At 41.8% G+C, this 16,206-nt stretch overlaps 1 protein-coding gene across 2 annotated transcripts in view; it reads right to left on the bottom strand.

The window, feature by feature from the left end:
* Positions 1–376: 376 nt before the first annotated feature.
* Positions 377–16,206, bottom strand: part of LOC141072512 (uncharacterized) — a 63,682-nt gene continuing 47,852 nt past the window's right edge. For both annotated transcript variants that reach the window (XM_073559788.1, XM_073559794.1), the window contains one exon: positions 377–620. In XM_073559788.1, coding sequence (XP_073415889.1) covers positions 553–620 — 68 coding nt within the window. In that variant the 3' untranslated portion in view covers positions 377–552. The remainder of the gene's footprint in view (positions 621–16,206) is intronic.

The following is a 16,206-nucleotide window of genomic DNA, read 5'->3' as shown; positions in this document are numbered from 1 at the left end:
AATTTTTGATACCTGGAGTCTCATGAGGCCCCACATTACCAGTAACAAGTGACCAATTGGCCTATAATAAATAATTAGTGGTGGCAGCTTGTTCTTCTTTGATTATTGTGAAGCTAGGTAGCGACCATACAGATTTATATAGCCATGTGTTAAAATCGGATGTGTATATACTATATGTTCGCTGGGAAGCACCCAGTAACCTGCCTAGTAGAAATAGTAGTCATTGCCTCGTCCATCACTCATCAGTAAATGGTGTCATTGTCAGGACTGAGCATCTTTGTGATCTCCCTGACAAATTGGAGGCAGCGGTGTGCTGTTCCTGACAAAGAAAAATATACTAAATTATATTTCATTATATTCAAAAACATAAAAAAGAATGAGTACTTTTTGTTTTATTTTTTTCCATAAAACAAATATAATCTAAAAAAACCCCCAAAGTATTTAGTATATCCGTACCTCCAAAAGTGTACCAGTCTATAAAATGAATTTAGTTACAGCGTCTTTTTTTTCCTGCAGTCCCTTACAAAAAAATCTAACAATTCAGTGCAAACTTTAATGTAAACCAGTAGATGAAAACATGTTGTCATTGAGATTTCCTTCATTCTTGCAGCTTTGGTCATCTAAAAGAAATGACAAAAAGGAAGCTTAGAAAAATAACCATAACATTCCCAGATTGGAAGTGTAAAGTAAATTCCATTCATAATCAGCCCTTATTTATGGAGAAAGCTGCTCTTCAATGAATGAACTTCTGTATTTATGTAATAAAAGCTCTAAAAACAGCATTGGACATTTAGTGGTAGAAATACTAACTTTTGGAAAAAACTACACACCACATCATATCAATAAAAAAATCACGGGGATGGGGTGAAGTGGGTAAATATATTACATATTAAAACATGTTATTTTAATATATATACAAGTGCATCTCACAAAATTAAAATATCATCAAAAACTTAATTTATTTAAGTTCTTCAATACAATAAGTGAAACTCATATATTATAAAGAGTCATTACATAGTAACATAGTAATTAAGGTTGAAGGGAGACTTTAAGTCCATCTAGTTCAACCCATATCCTATCCTAACTTGCCCTAACATGTTGATCCAGAGGAAGGCAAAAAAAACCCATGTGGCAACAGTAAGCTTCACATTGGGGAAAAAAATTCCTTCCCGACTCCACATACGGCAATCAGACTAGCTCCCTGGATCAACGCAATATTAAGGAGACTAGTGTATATACCCTGTAATATTATACTTTTCAAGAAAGGCATCCAGTCCCTTCTTAAATTTTAGTAGTGAATCACTCATTACAACATCACATGGCAGAGAGTTCCATAGTCTCACTGCTCTTACAGTAAAGAATCCGCGTCTGTGAGTATGCTTAAACCTTCTTTCCTCCAGACGTAGAGGATGCCCCCTTGTCCCCGTCACAGGTCTAAGAGTAAAAAGATCATTAGAAAGGTCTTTGTATTGTCCTCACATATATTTATACATTGTAATAAGATCACCCCTAAGCCTTCGATTCTCCAAACTAAATAACCCCAAGTGTAATAACCTGTCTTGGTATTGCAGACCCCCTAGTTCCCTAATAACCTTGGTCGCTCTTCTCTGCACCCGCTCCAGTTCAGCTATGTCTTTCTTATACACCGGAGACCAGAACTGTACACAGTATTCTAAGTGTGGTCGCACTAGTGACTTATATAGAGGTAAAATTATGTTCTCCTCGTGAGCATCTATGCCTCTTTTAATGCATCCCATTATTTTATTTGCCTTTGCAGCAGCTGCTTGACTCTGGCCACTAAATGTGAGTTTGTCGTCCACCCATACACCCAGGTCTTTTTCAGTGACTGTTTTGCCCAGTGTTTTACAATTAAGCACATAATTATACAACTTGTTCGTTCTACCCAAGTGCATGACCTTACATTTATCCCCATTAAAGCTCATTTGCCATTTATCAGCCCAAGCTTCTAGTTTACATAAATCCTCCTGTAATATAAAATTGTCCTCCTCTGTATTAATTACCCTGCAGAGTTTAGTGTCATCTGCAAATATTGAAATTCTACTCTCTATGCCCCCTACAAGGTCATTAATAAATATGTTAAAAAGAAGCGGGCCCAAAACTGACCCCTGCGGTACCCCACTGCTAACCGTGACCCAGTCCGAGTGTGCTCCATTAATAACCACCCTTTGTTTCCTATCCCTGAGCCAGCTCTTAACCCACCTACACATATTTTCCCCTATCCCCATTGTTCTCATTTTATGTATCAACCTTTTGTGTGGCACCGTATCAAAAGCTTTTGAAAAGTCCATGTACACCACGTCCACTGCATTCCCTTGGTCCAGTCCGGAACTTACCTCTTCATAAAAGCTTATCAGATTAGTCTGACAGGAACGGTCTCTTGTAAACCCATGTTGATATTGGGTCATAAGGTTATTCTTCTCCAGATACTCCAGTATAGTATCTCTTAGAAAACCCTCCAGGATTTTACCCACAGTTGAGGTTAAACTTACAGGCCTATAATTTCCAAGTTCAGTTTTTGTCCCCTTTTTGAATATTGGCACCACATTTGCTATACGCCAGTCCTGTGGCACAGACCCTGTTATTATGGAATCTTTAAAGATTAAAAATAGTGGTCTATCAATGACTGAGCTTAATTCCTGCAGTACTCGGGGGTGTATCCCATCCGGGCCCGGGGATTTGTCAATTTTAGTGATTTGTAGACGCCGCCGTACTTCCTGCTGGGTTAAGCAGGTGACATTTAATGGAGAATTTTTATCCCTGATCATGTTATCCATCATGGGATTTTCTTGTGTAAATACTGTTGAAAAAAAGTCATTTAGCATATTGGCTTTTTCCTCATCCTCATCCACCATTTCACCCAGACTATTTTTAAGGGGACCAACACTATCATTTTTTAGCTTCTTACTATTTATGTAGTTAAAGAATATTTTGGGATTATTTTTACTTTCTCTGGCAATGAGTCTCTCTGTCTCAATCTTTGCTGTCTTGATTTGCTTTTTACAGAATTTATTTAATCTTCTGTATTTATTTAATGCCTCATCACTACCTACTTGCTTTAATTCTCTAAATGCTTTATTTTTATCTCTTATTGCGCCCCTTACAGCTCTATTTAGCCATAGTGGTTTCCTCCTATTTCTCGCATGTTTATTCCCATACGGTATATATTGTGCACAGATCCTATTCAGGATGCTAATAAACGTCTCCCATTTTCTTTGTGTATTTTTATGTCTCAGGATATCGTCCCAGTTAATTGCACCAAGATCATCTCTCATCCGTTGGAAATTTGCCTTCCTGAAGTTTAGTGTCCTTGTAACCCCTCTACTACACATCTTATTAAAGGATACATGAAAACTTATTAATTTGTGATCACTATTACCCAAGTGACCCCCAACCCTTACATTTGATATGCGGTCTGGCCTGTTGGATAATATTAGGTCTAGCAGTGCCCCCCCTCTTGTTGGGTCCTGAACCAGTTGTGAAAGGTAATGGTCTCTCATAGTAGTCAAAAACCTATTACCTTTGCTGGAACTGCAGGTTTCGGTTCCCCAATGTATTTCAGGGTAGTTGAAGTCCCCCATAATAATGACTTCTCCTTGAGTCGCTGCTTCATCTATTTGCTTTATGAGGATATTCTCTGTAGCTTCCATTATTTTTGGAGATTTATAACAAACCCCTATCAGTAATTTATTATTTTTCCCCCCTCCCCTTATCTCTACCCACAGGGACTCTACATTTTCATTAGATTCATATATATTATCACGCAGGATGGGTTTTAAGGATGATTTTACATATAAACACACACCTCCCCCTCGCTTATTTGTACGGTCATTTCTGAACAGACTATAGCCCTGTAAATTAACTGCCCAGTCATGGCTCTCATCCAGCCATGTCTCAGATATCCCCACCATGTCATAATTATGTTCCAACAACATTAACTCCAATTCCTCCATTTTGTTGGCGAGACTTCTGGCATTAGTATACATGCACTTTATGTATCTCTCTGTACCTCTATTCTTTCTTAAATTATTAACTGTTCTAACCCCACCCCCCATGCCACCCCCACCCCCAATGTCATTATTTGTGCCCAGGTCTCTATCTGCACTGTCTTCCCCTCCTATAAAAGGAATACCCCCCCCCGTCCCTAGTTTAAACACTCCTCCAACCTTCTAGCCATTTTCTCCCCCAGCACAGCTGCACCCTCCCCATTGAGGTGCAGCCCGTCCCTAGCGTAGAACCTGTAGCCAACTGAGAAGTCGGCCCAGTTCTGCAGGAACCCAAACCCCTCCTTCCTACACCAATTCCTGAGCCACTTATTAACCTCCCTAATCTCCCGTTGCCTCTCTGGCGTGGCACGTGGTACAGGAAGTATTTCCGAAAATACCACCTTGGAGGTCCTTGCTTTAAGCTTACAGCCTAATTCCCTGAAATCATCTTTAAGGACCTTCCACCTACCTCTAACTTTGTCATTTGTGCCAATGTGCACCATGACCGCTGGATCCTCACCAGCCCCTCCCAGTAATCTGTCAACCCGATCAGCGATGTGTCGGACTCGAGCGCCAGGTAGGCAGCACACCGTTCGACGATCCCTGTCTTTGTGACAGATTGCCCTATCTGTTCCCCTAATAATTGAGTCTCCCACTACCAGAACCTGTCTGGCCTGCCCTGCTCTCCTATTTCCCCATTACAGAGTGATCTATTTCAGGTGTTCATTTCTGTTAATGTTGATGATTATGGCTTACAGCCAATGAAAACCCAAAAGTCATTATCTCAGTAAATTAGAATACTTTATAACACCAACCTGAAAAATGATTTTAAAATCCGAAATGTTGGCCTACTGAAATGTATGTTCAGTAAATGTGCTCAATACTTGGTCGGGGCTCCTTTGGCATCTATTACTGCATCAATGTGGCGTGGCATGGTGGTGATCAGCCTGTGGCACTGCTGAGGTGCTATGGAAGCCCAGGTTGCTTTGATAGCAGCCTTCAGCTCATCTGCAATGTTGGATCTAATGCCTCTCATCTTCCTCTTGACAATACTCCATAGACTCTCTATGGGGTTAAGGTCAGGCGAGTTTGCTGGCCAATCAAGTACAGTCATACTGTTGTTTGTAAACCAGGTATTTGGCAGTGTGGACAGGTGCCAAGTCCTGCTGGAGAATGAAATTTCCATCTCCAAAAAGCTTGTCGGCAGAGAGAAACACGAAGTGCTCTAAAATTTCCTGGTAGATATTACACTGACTTTGGTCTTGATAAAACTCCAGCAGATATAGAATGGGAGGAATAGGGCTAAGTGACAGCACATGTGAAAAAGACTTGGGTATACTAATAGATCACAGACTGAATATGAGTCAACAGTGTGATGCAGCAGCAAAAAAGGTAAATGCAATTCTAGGATGTATTAACAGAAGCATACAGTCTAGATCACGTGAAGTCATTATTTCCCTCTACTCCTCTTTGGTCAGACCTCATCTGGAATATTGTGCCCAGTTTTGGGCACCACATTTTAAAAAAGACATCAACAAACTGGAGCAAGTTCAGAAAAGAGCGACCAAAATGGTGACCGGTCTGCAAACCCTGTCTTATGAGGAAAGGTTGCAGGATTTGGGAATGTTTAGTTTGCAAAAGAGAAGACTGAGAGGAGACTTAATAGCTGTCTACAAATATCTAAAGGGCTGTCACATTTTAGAAGGATCAACTTTATTCTCATTTGCACGAGGAAAGACTAGAAGCAATGGGATGAAACTGAATGGGAGGAGGCACAGATTAGATATTAGAAAAAACTTTTTGACAGTTAGAGTGATCAATGAGTGGAACAGGCTGCCACGAGAAGTGGTGAGTTCTCCTTCAATGGAAGTCTTCAAACAGAGGCTGGACAGACATCTGACTGGGATGATTTAGCAAATCCTGCTTTGAGCAGGGGGTTGGACCAGATGGCCCAGGAGGTCCCTTCCAACTCTACGATTCTATGATTCTATGATTCTATGATTCTATGACCTACACCAGCAGATGACATGGCTCCCCAAACCATCACTGATTGTGGAAACTTCACACTAGACCTCAAGCAAAGAATCTATGGGATATTGTCAAGAGGAAGATAAGAAACACCAGACCCAGCAATGCAGATGAGCTGAAGGCTGCTATAAAGCAACCTGGGCTTCCATAACACCTCAGCAGTGTCACAGGCTGATCACCTCCATGCCACACCGCATTGATACAAACAAGAAACAAAAAAACGACTAAAAGACCAAAATTATGATAGTATAAAATATAAATTTAATTAATATGTCAGGATTTAAAATGGTATAGGATCAAAAATTTTTTTTACATAAATTACAATTAACAATGCAAAGCTGTATGCTGTATAAAAAGAGAGATATGGCTGGGGCACAACTCAGTAGTATAAATATAGATGTGGATATCTGTGAATGTACAAGGATATACAGTAAAAAATTATGATATATAATTAATAATATAATGTGATAAAAAGTGTAGAAAAGATGTAAAAAAATGTGTAAACAATACAATGTTTGAAGTATATATATTATGATTGTGGCAAAATTATGCAATAAAAGAGCACCCAGAATAAAGTGCAAAATAGTGCAACTTATAAATATAGATTTGAATATGTGCAAAAAAATCTTTACTTATCTTATATTAAGACTGGCACTATGACTATATATAGTATTACTACCACATATAACATATAGAGATATTCAGTGTGCCGAGTTCTTCTTTTTGTGGATATACTGCCACTTGGTGGTTTTTTTGGGTCATTACACCCCACTACTAATTTTTGTGTTTAAATTTGCATTCAGCAAAATATTTTTTTGCACATATTCACATCTATATTTATAAGTTGCACTATTTTGCACTTTATTCTGGGTGTTGTTTTTATTGCATATTTTTTGCTACAATCATAATATATTTACTTCGCACATTGTATTTTTTTACACTTTTTCTACACTTTTTATCACATTATATTATTAATTATATATTGTAATTTTTTACTGTATATCCTTGTGCAGTCATAGATATCCACACCTATTTTTATACTACTGAGTTGTGCCCCAGCCATATCTCTCTTTTTATACAGCATACAGCTTTGCATTGTTAATTGTAATGTATGTAAAAAAAATTTTTGATCCTATACCATTTTAAAATCCTGACATATTAATAACATTTATATTTTATACTATCATAATTTTGGACTTTTAGTCGTTTTTTGTCTCTTGTTTGTTTGTTGCTCCTTTTCCGATTGTCCAATCTTAGTACAGTCCAATTCTATCAGTAGTGCAAATTAACCTGGTTTTCTTACCATTGGTTTACTTTGATTCACATTGTTGACAGAATTGTATTTTTCACTTTTTTGCACTCTGGGTTTGGGTCCCCTACTCTCATTGTTATTCACGCCACATTGATAGAGCAATTGATGGAAAAGAAGCCCTGACCAAGTATTGAGTGCATTTACTGAACAGACGAGCTGAAGGCTGCTATCAAAGCAACCTGGGCTTCCATAACCCCTCAGCAATGCCACAGGCTGATCACCTCCATGTCACGCCGCATTGAAGCAGTAACTGATGAAAAAGGAGCCCCAACCAAGTATTGAGTGCATTTACTGAACATACATTTCAGTAGGCCAACATTTCGGATTTTAAAATCATTTTTCAAGCTGGTGTTATAAAGTATTCTAATTTACTGAGATAATGACTCTTGGGTTTTCATTGGCTGTAAGCCATAATCATCAACATTAACAGAAATGAACATATGAAATAGATCACTCTGTAATGACTCTATATAATATATGAGTTTCACTTTTTGTATTGAAGAACAGAAATAATCTGGTAATATGGGTCATTAAGTGTCTACACCATGAAATATGGATTTTTAGTAGGTTCATGCATATTTAGGCAAGTCTCCATCACCGTGACTTCATTATGGCGGCATTATATTATGTTAATACTTACAGATAATTCAATAACTAAAGGGCATGTCACACTAAGAGATATCGCTAGCAATATCGCTATAACTAGTGACGTTATAGCGATATTGCTAGCGATATCGCTGTGTCTGATACTTACCTCCGACCCGCTCCCCCGCTGCTTATCGCTGATCGCGCGAGAACGTCCAGGACTGTTTCTCGCCGTCAGCTTCCTGCGGCGCTTCCTGCTGTGACGACGAGCGACGCGTGGAGCCGGGCGGGAGGACGCAGGATCGCCTCGTCTGACAGGTAAGTAGCGATCCCCGTCCCCAGCGATGTCGCTGGTGAGATCTGCCTGTGTGGCAGCTCACTAGCGACCACTTAGCGATGTACCAGCGATCCTGACCACGTCATATTGCTGGTCGGGATCGCTGGTACATCGCTAAGTGTGACAGTAAATTAAGAAATGCTGCCTAATTATATTTAAATGGTCAGGGAAATGCACATTTGATCCTATTTCTGCGCGTACCCACCGCTATTAAGAGACATTATCATTTAATTATGGTACAGTGAATATATGGCACAAATATATCATATTTTGAAGATATGGATATCGGGCGCAGTAAAATGGATCTTTTGGATTCTGCTGCTTTATACATCGTTATGAGCGCAGTGACAGAAGATCCAATTGTATGCGCTTTGAGATATATGATATATGAGTACTGATTGGTGGGTTATGTGAGCCTGGGGGTGTACATGTGTGGCGCCCCCAGGAGTATGGCCGCCACAGTGGCTTTGCCTTCTTCCAGGGAGGGTTATGCCAGGCTTGGAGGCAATGAAGGGTCTCTCTTGCAGTTAACCTATACATGCAACACAGTTCCACTCCAGGCCAGCAGGGGGGACTCTGAACTGGAATTAAGGGGAGGAGCGCGCTCTGAGGGCCAAGAGGAAGGAGTGGTCAGTTAGTATGAGGAGGGTGAAGTGTGCAGATGTGGGGAAGAAGCGCGGAGATTGAGCAGAGAGGAAAGGCTCATCTCCAGTGAGAGTGCATGAACTGGAGCCTGGTCTCCACGGTTGTATGGATACTAATGATCCTGCAACAGACACCAGAGGAGTAGGAGGCTGTAAATGCACTACCCCCATCTAAGACTCGGAGGCACAGCAGCAAGGAGTGAGCCAAGAGAGGAATAGCGGCTACAACTGTCTGCCATACGAGGAGCGAGAGTAGAAGAGAATTGAGAGGAACTTCAGTGTAACTCAGTACTAGGAGTACTTCACTCAAATTAGTGCTAGGAAGGAGACTGCACAGCCCATCTGCTGAGAGAGAATCCCTGAGTTGCTTCCAGGACAGCCTGCTCCGGTACCATCTGTAATCAGGACCCTGGACTGCATTTATCAAGTAAAGGTACAGAAACTGCACCCCGCTGTGTCTTCGTCTGCTTCCTACCCTTCCGGCACCGCTACATCCCCGTGCCAACCACATCTACACTGCCCTGGGACTACAGCTTCACCTGTGGGGAGCTTTTACATCTTTGCTGCACCATACCATCAGTCCCAACGGATCTGCATGCAGCGTCGGCTTAACATCTCCCTTGCCGAGCACCACAGGTGGCGTCACTAACTATTCATTCAACCCATTATATTCCCCCATTACTTGGGTGCCCAGGGCCACGGACCAGGTCCCCGCTGCTGTGACACATCCTGCTGACACCGGCCCGGTACCGAGTACCCCACAGACCTGGGAGGGTGACCCACATGCAGTAACTGACTTCCGGTGCATGACACGCATGGTGGAACGCACGCTGAGTGACATCATTGACTCCGTCTCCTGGCACATGCGCATTGATGGTTGGCTGGTTCTTAATGTGGAACAGTATGAGCAGTGGATGGAGCGATGCCTGATGGGTATCGTGGGCGCGTATGATGCACCCTATTTCCAGTGTTTGGCACGCACGCTGGATCGCACGCTGACAGACATGGGCGCAATCAGTCGCACTAATTCAATGGGAGGATACAACGCTAGGGGTGGATTAAGGGTAGCCAGGGCCCCGGGCTGTTCAGACTCTGTGGGCCCCCCGGTCATGTGACGGGGTCATGTGACGGGGTCAACATATACCTGAAACAGATTATTCCAGAAAAATGGTTGCTGAGTGAAACTATAACATGTCAAACATCCATTGATCTAGTCAATTTACCCTTCAGTTAGGAAGAAAAAAAACACTTTAAGGGTGTGTGCACACGCTGCGGATTCTGCTGCGGATCCGCAGCGGATTCGGCCCTGCGGATCTGCAGCAGTTTCTGCTGCGGTGTATAGTACCATTATAACCTATGAAAATCAAAAAATGCAGTGCCCACGGTGCGGAATTTTCTGCACAGATTTCACTTATTTGTGCGGATTCCGCAGCGATTTAGCACCTGATCAATGACAGGTATCAAACCGCAGGGGAAAACCGCAGACCAATCCGCAGAAAATCTGAAAATCCTGCAGATTTACCTGTGGATTTAGTCAAATCCGCGAGGAAAATTCCGCAGGAGAATTCGCAGCGTGTGCACACACCCTAAGCCATAGTATTGATCAGCCGAACATCTCTGCTTGCTGTCAGTGAATGGCCGCATTCCTACAGTCCAGGAGCTGATTACTGTCACTGCTGGGGGTTTGTTACAGCAGCACCCGGTCCCACACTGCAGGGGCCTTTCTAGCACCCTGAGGCCGCCGAGTTCTCGAACTTGAGGCTGAGGGTGTCCTCGATGATGCGGTTGTTCACCTCCAGCAGCATCATTGCGGCTCCGGGATGATTCACCTCACGGAAGGATGAAGCTGCTTCTCGGTGTCCGTCAGTGACAGGCGGCCCCTCCCCGCCCAGACTCTCTGCTTCCCGTGCTACAAGACAGGCAATATGGCGCCTCCTGCTCACTCTCCCGCCGTACAACAATATGGAGTCAGTACGAAGAAAAAAGCAAAACTGCATCCATCATGGCAGAAAAATATTGTATCATCAATACTTCCACCATGGCGGACACAAATGACAGTATCTAATTATATTGTTACTAAAAGAAAAAACAAAATGGCCCCCGGCGGAGATGGAAGGCCCCGCGGTCAGGCAGTAGGGCTGTCTGTGAGCTGCCTGTCCAGGGTGATCTCGTCCCATTGATTGAAATATCAGGTATTCTCAGAGTGCAGGTATGAGTGGTACACGTGAGAACATGGCCAGGATTCTGGACCAAAACAGAGAACATATTTAGAACAATGAGATACTCTCTATATACTATATTCAGTCATCAGAACACCAAAGAGAGCTTATATCCCCATAAAATTATAGTACCATGGTAAAAAATTCACTAATTTCAGTTATGTAATAAAGTGCAAATAACTTTATTGTATAAACCTCCCAGTACAGATCCCTGTGGTCCCCATGTCTCCCATGTCTCTGATGACGTGGGAGATTTGGCTTGATTTTGTGACATTTTGGACTTGGTAGATCTTTTTGAAATGCTTTATACTATGTTTTGTGACCCTTGGTATCTCCTTTCTTTGGATTGGAGACACTATCACTTCAACATTCTGCCTGTCCATTTTACTTTTTGATATGTATGCCCTTTTCTCACCACCCCATGGGGACAACCTCTTCTGCCGGTCTCAGTGGAACTATAGGTTACGTAATTCCATGAATTTTTGTAACACTTGTCCTGGTTCCCTGAGGTGACATATATTAATGATGTTTGTGTAAGCCACACACATGTGGCATCATTGTCCACTGGTTTTTATTAACTCTGTAATGTTTACATGGTGATTACTATATGCACTTTTCTTGCCCTGTTTATACAATAAAGTTATTTGCAGTTTTTTGCATAATTGAAATTAGTGCATTTTTTTTTACCATGGTACTATAATTTTATGGGGAGATAAGCTCTCTTTGGTGTTCTGATGACTGAATGAGTGGTACACGTGGATTGGTGGCATCAGGGGGCACCACTGCCCCTCTGTGGCGGCTCTCGCAGCAGGTCACCATCTCCTCATGGACCCATATTGCTGGTGTGAGGAGAGGGGACCCCGATACATCATACACTGACCCCCAGGTGATAGAACGCAGCATGCTACAAGGGAACAGGACCTCCGTGATGTCAGCAGCATGTGATCAGTCACATGAATGGGAGGAGCCAGGCTTTGGGGTATAGGCGTTCTGCAGTAGGTAATTACGGAGCTTTGCACGAGTGCACGGTGCAGCAGAGCTGTGTGTGCTGGCTGCTGCCATCACCTGTGTGTATAGCCTGCTGCAGATGCCCCAGTGTGTTTCACGGCTGCTCAGTGGCGGATAATAATGGGGCAATTTACCCTGGGCTGGTGGGCCCCCCCACAGCACTGGGCCCTGAGCTACCGCCCAGATTGACCTCATTATAATCCGCCACTGTACAACGCTATTCCTACCCTGCCTACCCTGCCAGGTGTTGGCGATCTTGATCTTTAGCATCTTCCCCTGATGAAGCTACAGCAGGTAGCGATACGCGTAGGGATGGTTGAGATCACTCCTGCTACCCTGCATTAAACATCTGGGGAGTATATATCACCTTTGTTTATAAATCTACCTCACTATAACCTTTGGGTGATATATCATGTTGCAGTGGTATTGCATGTTATGATCAGGATTCAGAGTCAAGATTTTCTTTGCCATTAGACATTTGCTTTGCTGACCTGCATAATAGTGTCCTATGCAATATTATAAGTAGTATCTACTATGTGAGATTACTGTCTACATACAGTATATCCATATTATGGAACAGTATGTGTTTTTACCGGTAAATTGGTCAACAATCAGCATTAGGCACCATCTGTATAGCTAGGTGCTTATTGGCTATATTTCTTCTGTCATATTGTACTTTGATTCCTTGTATCTGTTGTTTTAGTATTTTTAATGTTTTTATTATGCACGTGCACTATCTTTTTCCAAGTCTTTTTCCACATTGTACCAACTGAGTGCACTTTTATTGTACCTTTTTTTGCTCTTTCTTGCATTCAATTTTGTTTTTTTGGTGCAAAGATATCACGCTGGTGATCTTATATAGAATTTAATTAGCAGTGCCCACTGTTTTCTTCTTAACAAGAGAAGAACGGAAATAATTAACTTTCTGATGATATTCTAATTTTTTGAGATGCACCTGTAATATATATTTTAAATATTTTTTAATATATATAAAAATCAAAAATCTTTTGACTTTCCATCCTTATGATACTTGTATATTTATTCTTTTCTAGGTTGGAATATGACTGACGTCCCGATCTTAGCATACTGAAGATCCGAAGTCGTAAATTCATTTTAAAGGATTGTATTTTTTTTTTCAACTAATTCAAATCTTTACTACCAAATTTTGTAAAATGTTTTTTTTTCGTGGGAGTTGTTCCTTTTTTATTTTATTAATTTTCGTTTTCTATTATTTACTGAAAAGAAAAAGCAGAATAGGCCTTTTGACTTTTGTGAGAGAGTAAAGTGAGCATACTCAGTTTTAGGTGCAGTGGCACAATGGAGGCAGAGGAGAGAGAAGCTTCCTTAATGCCTCTATCAATTGTCAACATTGTAAACATTCCAGTCTGAACTTTAGGACCACATCTCCTGGCCTTCAGAACCTTTGCTACCTGTCCCTGGATCATGCTTTTGGATACTTTCCATTAGCAGATTCCTTAGCTGCCCATTATCATTACAAACCTGGCAATTTTTGACTACCCGCTTTATCAGTCACTGGCAGATATAGCTGTACCCTGAGAGTGAAGGAGGATGGACCAAGGTGAGATGAGTTGAATCCGGTCAGGAGACTGCATTTGTTTAGTGGGGCTGGTGTGGGGTCTTTATTCAAATGGTCCTGGTCTTTGTTTAGATTTTTTGGTTATTTTCAAAGGGGTGGGTTTGACATGAGGCCTATATTTTTAGGGTGTTTATGTTAATTTGTGAGTCTGAGGTTTGAATTTAATTAGGACATCTACCCTGGGCTTTGGGTTTCCAGAGATCAACTCTGAACTTTTGTATATCTTTAGGGATGTAGCCTAGGGCTTTTACTTAGTGGATTGGTTTGTGTTTAGCGAGTCAAGATTTTTTAAGGGTTTTTTTCTGGGGTAATTTTTATGTAGGCGGTCTATGTTTAGTGGCTCTGGGATCTATATTTGTTTAAGGCGAATCAGTCAGTAAGATCCACTTCCATAACCACATATATGGGCATGTGGGTTTTTGAAATGTAAATTCATCACCACCTTTATATATTTTATCTGTTGCTGCGTTCCCGAGAAATTGTCATTTATATGCTAATTTAGAGTGACATAGAACTTAAACAACCTCTGCTTTCTGAAGTTGTTTCCAAGCCCAGTAACAACGTCTTTAGCTTGCTTGATAGTTCACTGTCTGATTTCCTTACCAGACATTGCACAGAGAGTGACCAATCAATCAATCAAGGTAAAGAGTCTAGTGTAGGCCAAGGAAATAATATTGAGAGGCCATGTCTCCATAGTGCTCTGCCACACCCAGAGCACGCAACACCTAATTTGTATAGGAATTAAAATGCTAATTACACGAAAATGCAGCAACAGATAAAAAATATAAAGGTACGGAGTTACATTTCAAAGCCCTGCATGCTCCTATATGTGTTTTGTGGGTGTTGATCTTACTGACAGGTTCCCTTCAAGGATTCTGAGACTTGTATTTTTAGGTGGTCTATTCTGGGTTCTTTATTGTTTTAGAGGTTGGCTATTTATGGGGTCTTGGTATGTATATCAAGAGTCTGGGTGGGTATTTACAGGGTCTGGAAAATGTTAAAATTGAAGGCATCTGGTCTAAGGTCTGTATTTGTTTAGGGGTCTGGGATAGGTTTGTATTCATTCAGAGGTCTCAGTGTACTCAATTTGGTATGTTATCACAGGAGTTATATTAGGCACTTCTTGAAAGCCTATTGCCTTAGCTACCATTAGGGGAGCTCATAGTATGTATAGTGGACAATAAAAGGATTGTCTCTAGATATTCTATCCTTATGCAATGAATGTCTCAGTGAAAGTTATATATATATATTGGTGCATAATCAGCTTTCCAAATTGTCAACTGCAGGGATTTGCAATGACAGTGTCACAAGGATCAGAGACACAGTTCAGCACCAGATCCCCTTAAGCTATGGGCTTCATAGCTGGTGTAGGTAGACCCCTAAGTTGGGTATAATTGAAGTAACTCTACATAGAATGCAGCAGGAAATAATAATATGACAACAGGAAGAATGGTATCAATTAGAGTTGAGCGAAACGGGTCGAAAAATTTCAAAAGTCGCCGACTTTTGGCAAAGTCGGGTTTCATGACACGAAACCCGACCCTAGGGTGTGGTCGGCCACGAGCTCGGTGACTTGAGCGCCAAAGTCGCGTTTCAAAAGTTTGTTTTCCGCCCTTTTTCAGCCAATCAGGATCCACGGACACTGTGGGCAACGTGATGACATAGGCAGGGGTCACCACCATCTTTGAGAAGGGCATGCAAGTGATTGGCTTGCTTTGGGGGGCGTCACAGGGGGTATAAAAGGGCGTGCACGCCGACCGCCATGTTACTCATGCTGATCTCAGAATAGGGAGAGCTGCTGCTGCTGCTGATTCTGTAGGGAGAGCGTTAGGCAGGGAAGAAGACACCAAAAACTGCTTCTGCTGCTAGCGATTTTGCCTGTACAACACACCAGTCACTGTGTGTGCAGTGCAAGTGGAGGCTATATTTTGCTGGATCAGCTGTGTTGGTTGTTAGGCTGCCTTATAAGGCTTCCTGATAGCTGCATTGCTGTTTTCCCACTGCTCTGCAAACTGCTTTTTTAAAAGCAATCCAAATTTTTTTTTTTTGTCCTGGTGAGGTACTGAGCGTGCATTTTTTCACACCATACAGCGGTGTACGCTCCTCACACAGTACCGTGTAACGGCTGTTATCACGGCCAAAGTGAAGCTATCTGTGTGTGACTCTGTAAGAATAAGTCAAGGACATGTTCCGTTCTTACAGACCTCCACCTTCTAGTTTTGTCTGCTTTTCAAACAGTTAAGTATATTTGCTGTTTGATCACATTCAAAACTATAGAGAGACAGCGTGTGTCAGTCCGTATACTTAAAAAACACGGAGCTTGACAATTTTACGGACACCGGACAGTGGTGTACGTGCACGCTCGTCTCTCAGTACTGTGTAACGGCTGTTATCACGGCCACAGTGAAGCTACCTGTGTGTCGCTCTGTAAGGATAAGTCGAGGTCATGTTCCGTTCTTACAGACCTACACT

This window comes from Dendrobates tinctorius, unplaced genomic scaffold, assembly GCF_039654945.1.
Source record: "Dendrobates tinctorius isolate UK_male_01 unplaced genomic scaffold, ASM3965494v1 ptg000014l, whole genome shotgun sequence".
Taxonomy (NCBI): domain Eukaryota; kingdom Metazoa; phylum Chordata; class Amphibia; order Anura; family Dendrobatidae; genus Dendrobates; species Dendrobates tinctorius.
This window is presented reverse-complemented; position numbering and strand designations above follow the sequence as displayed.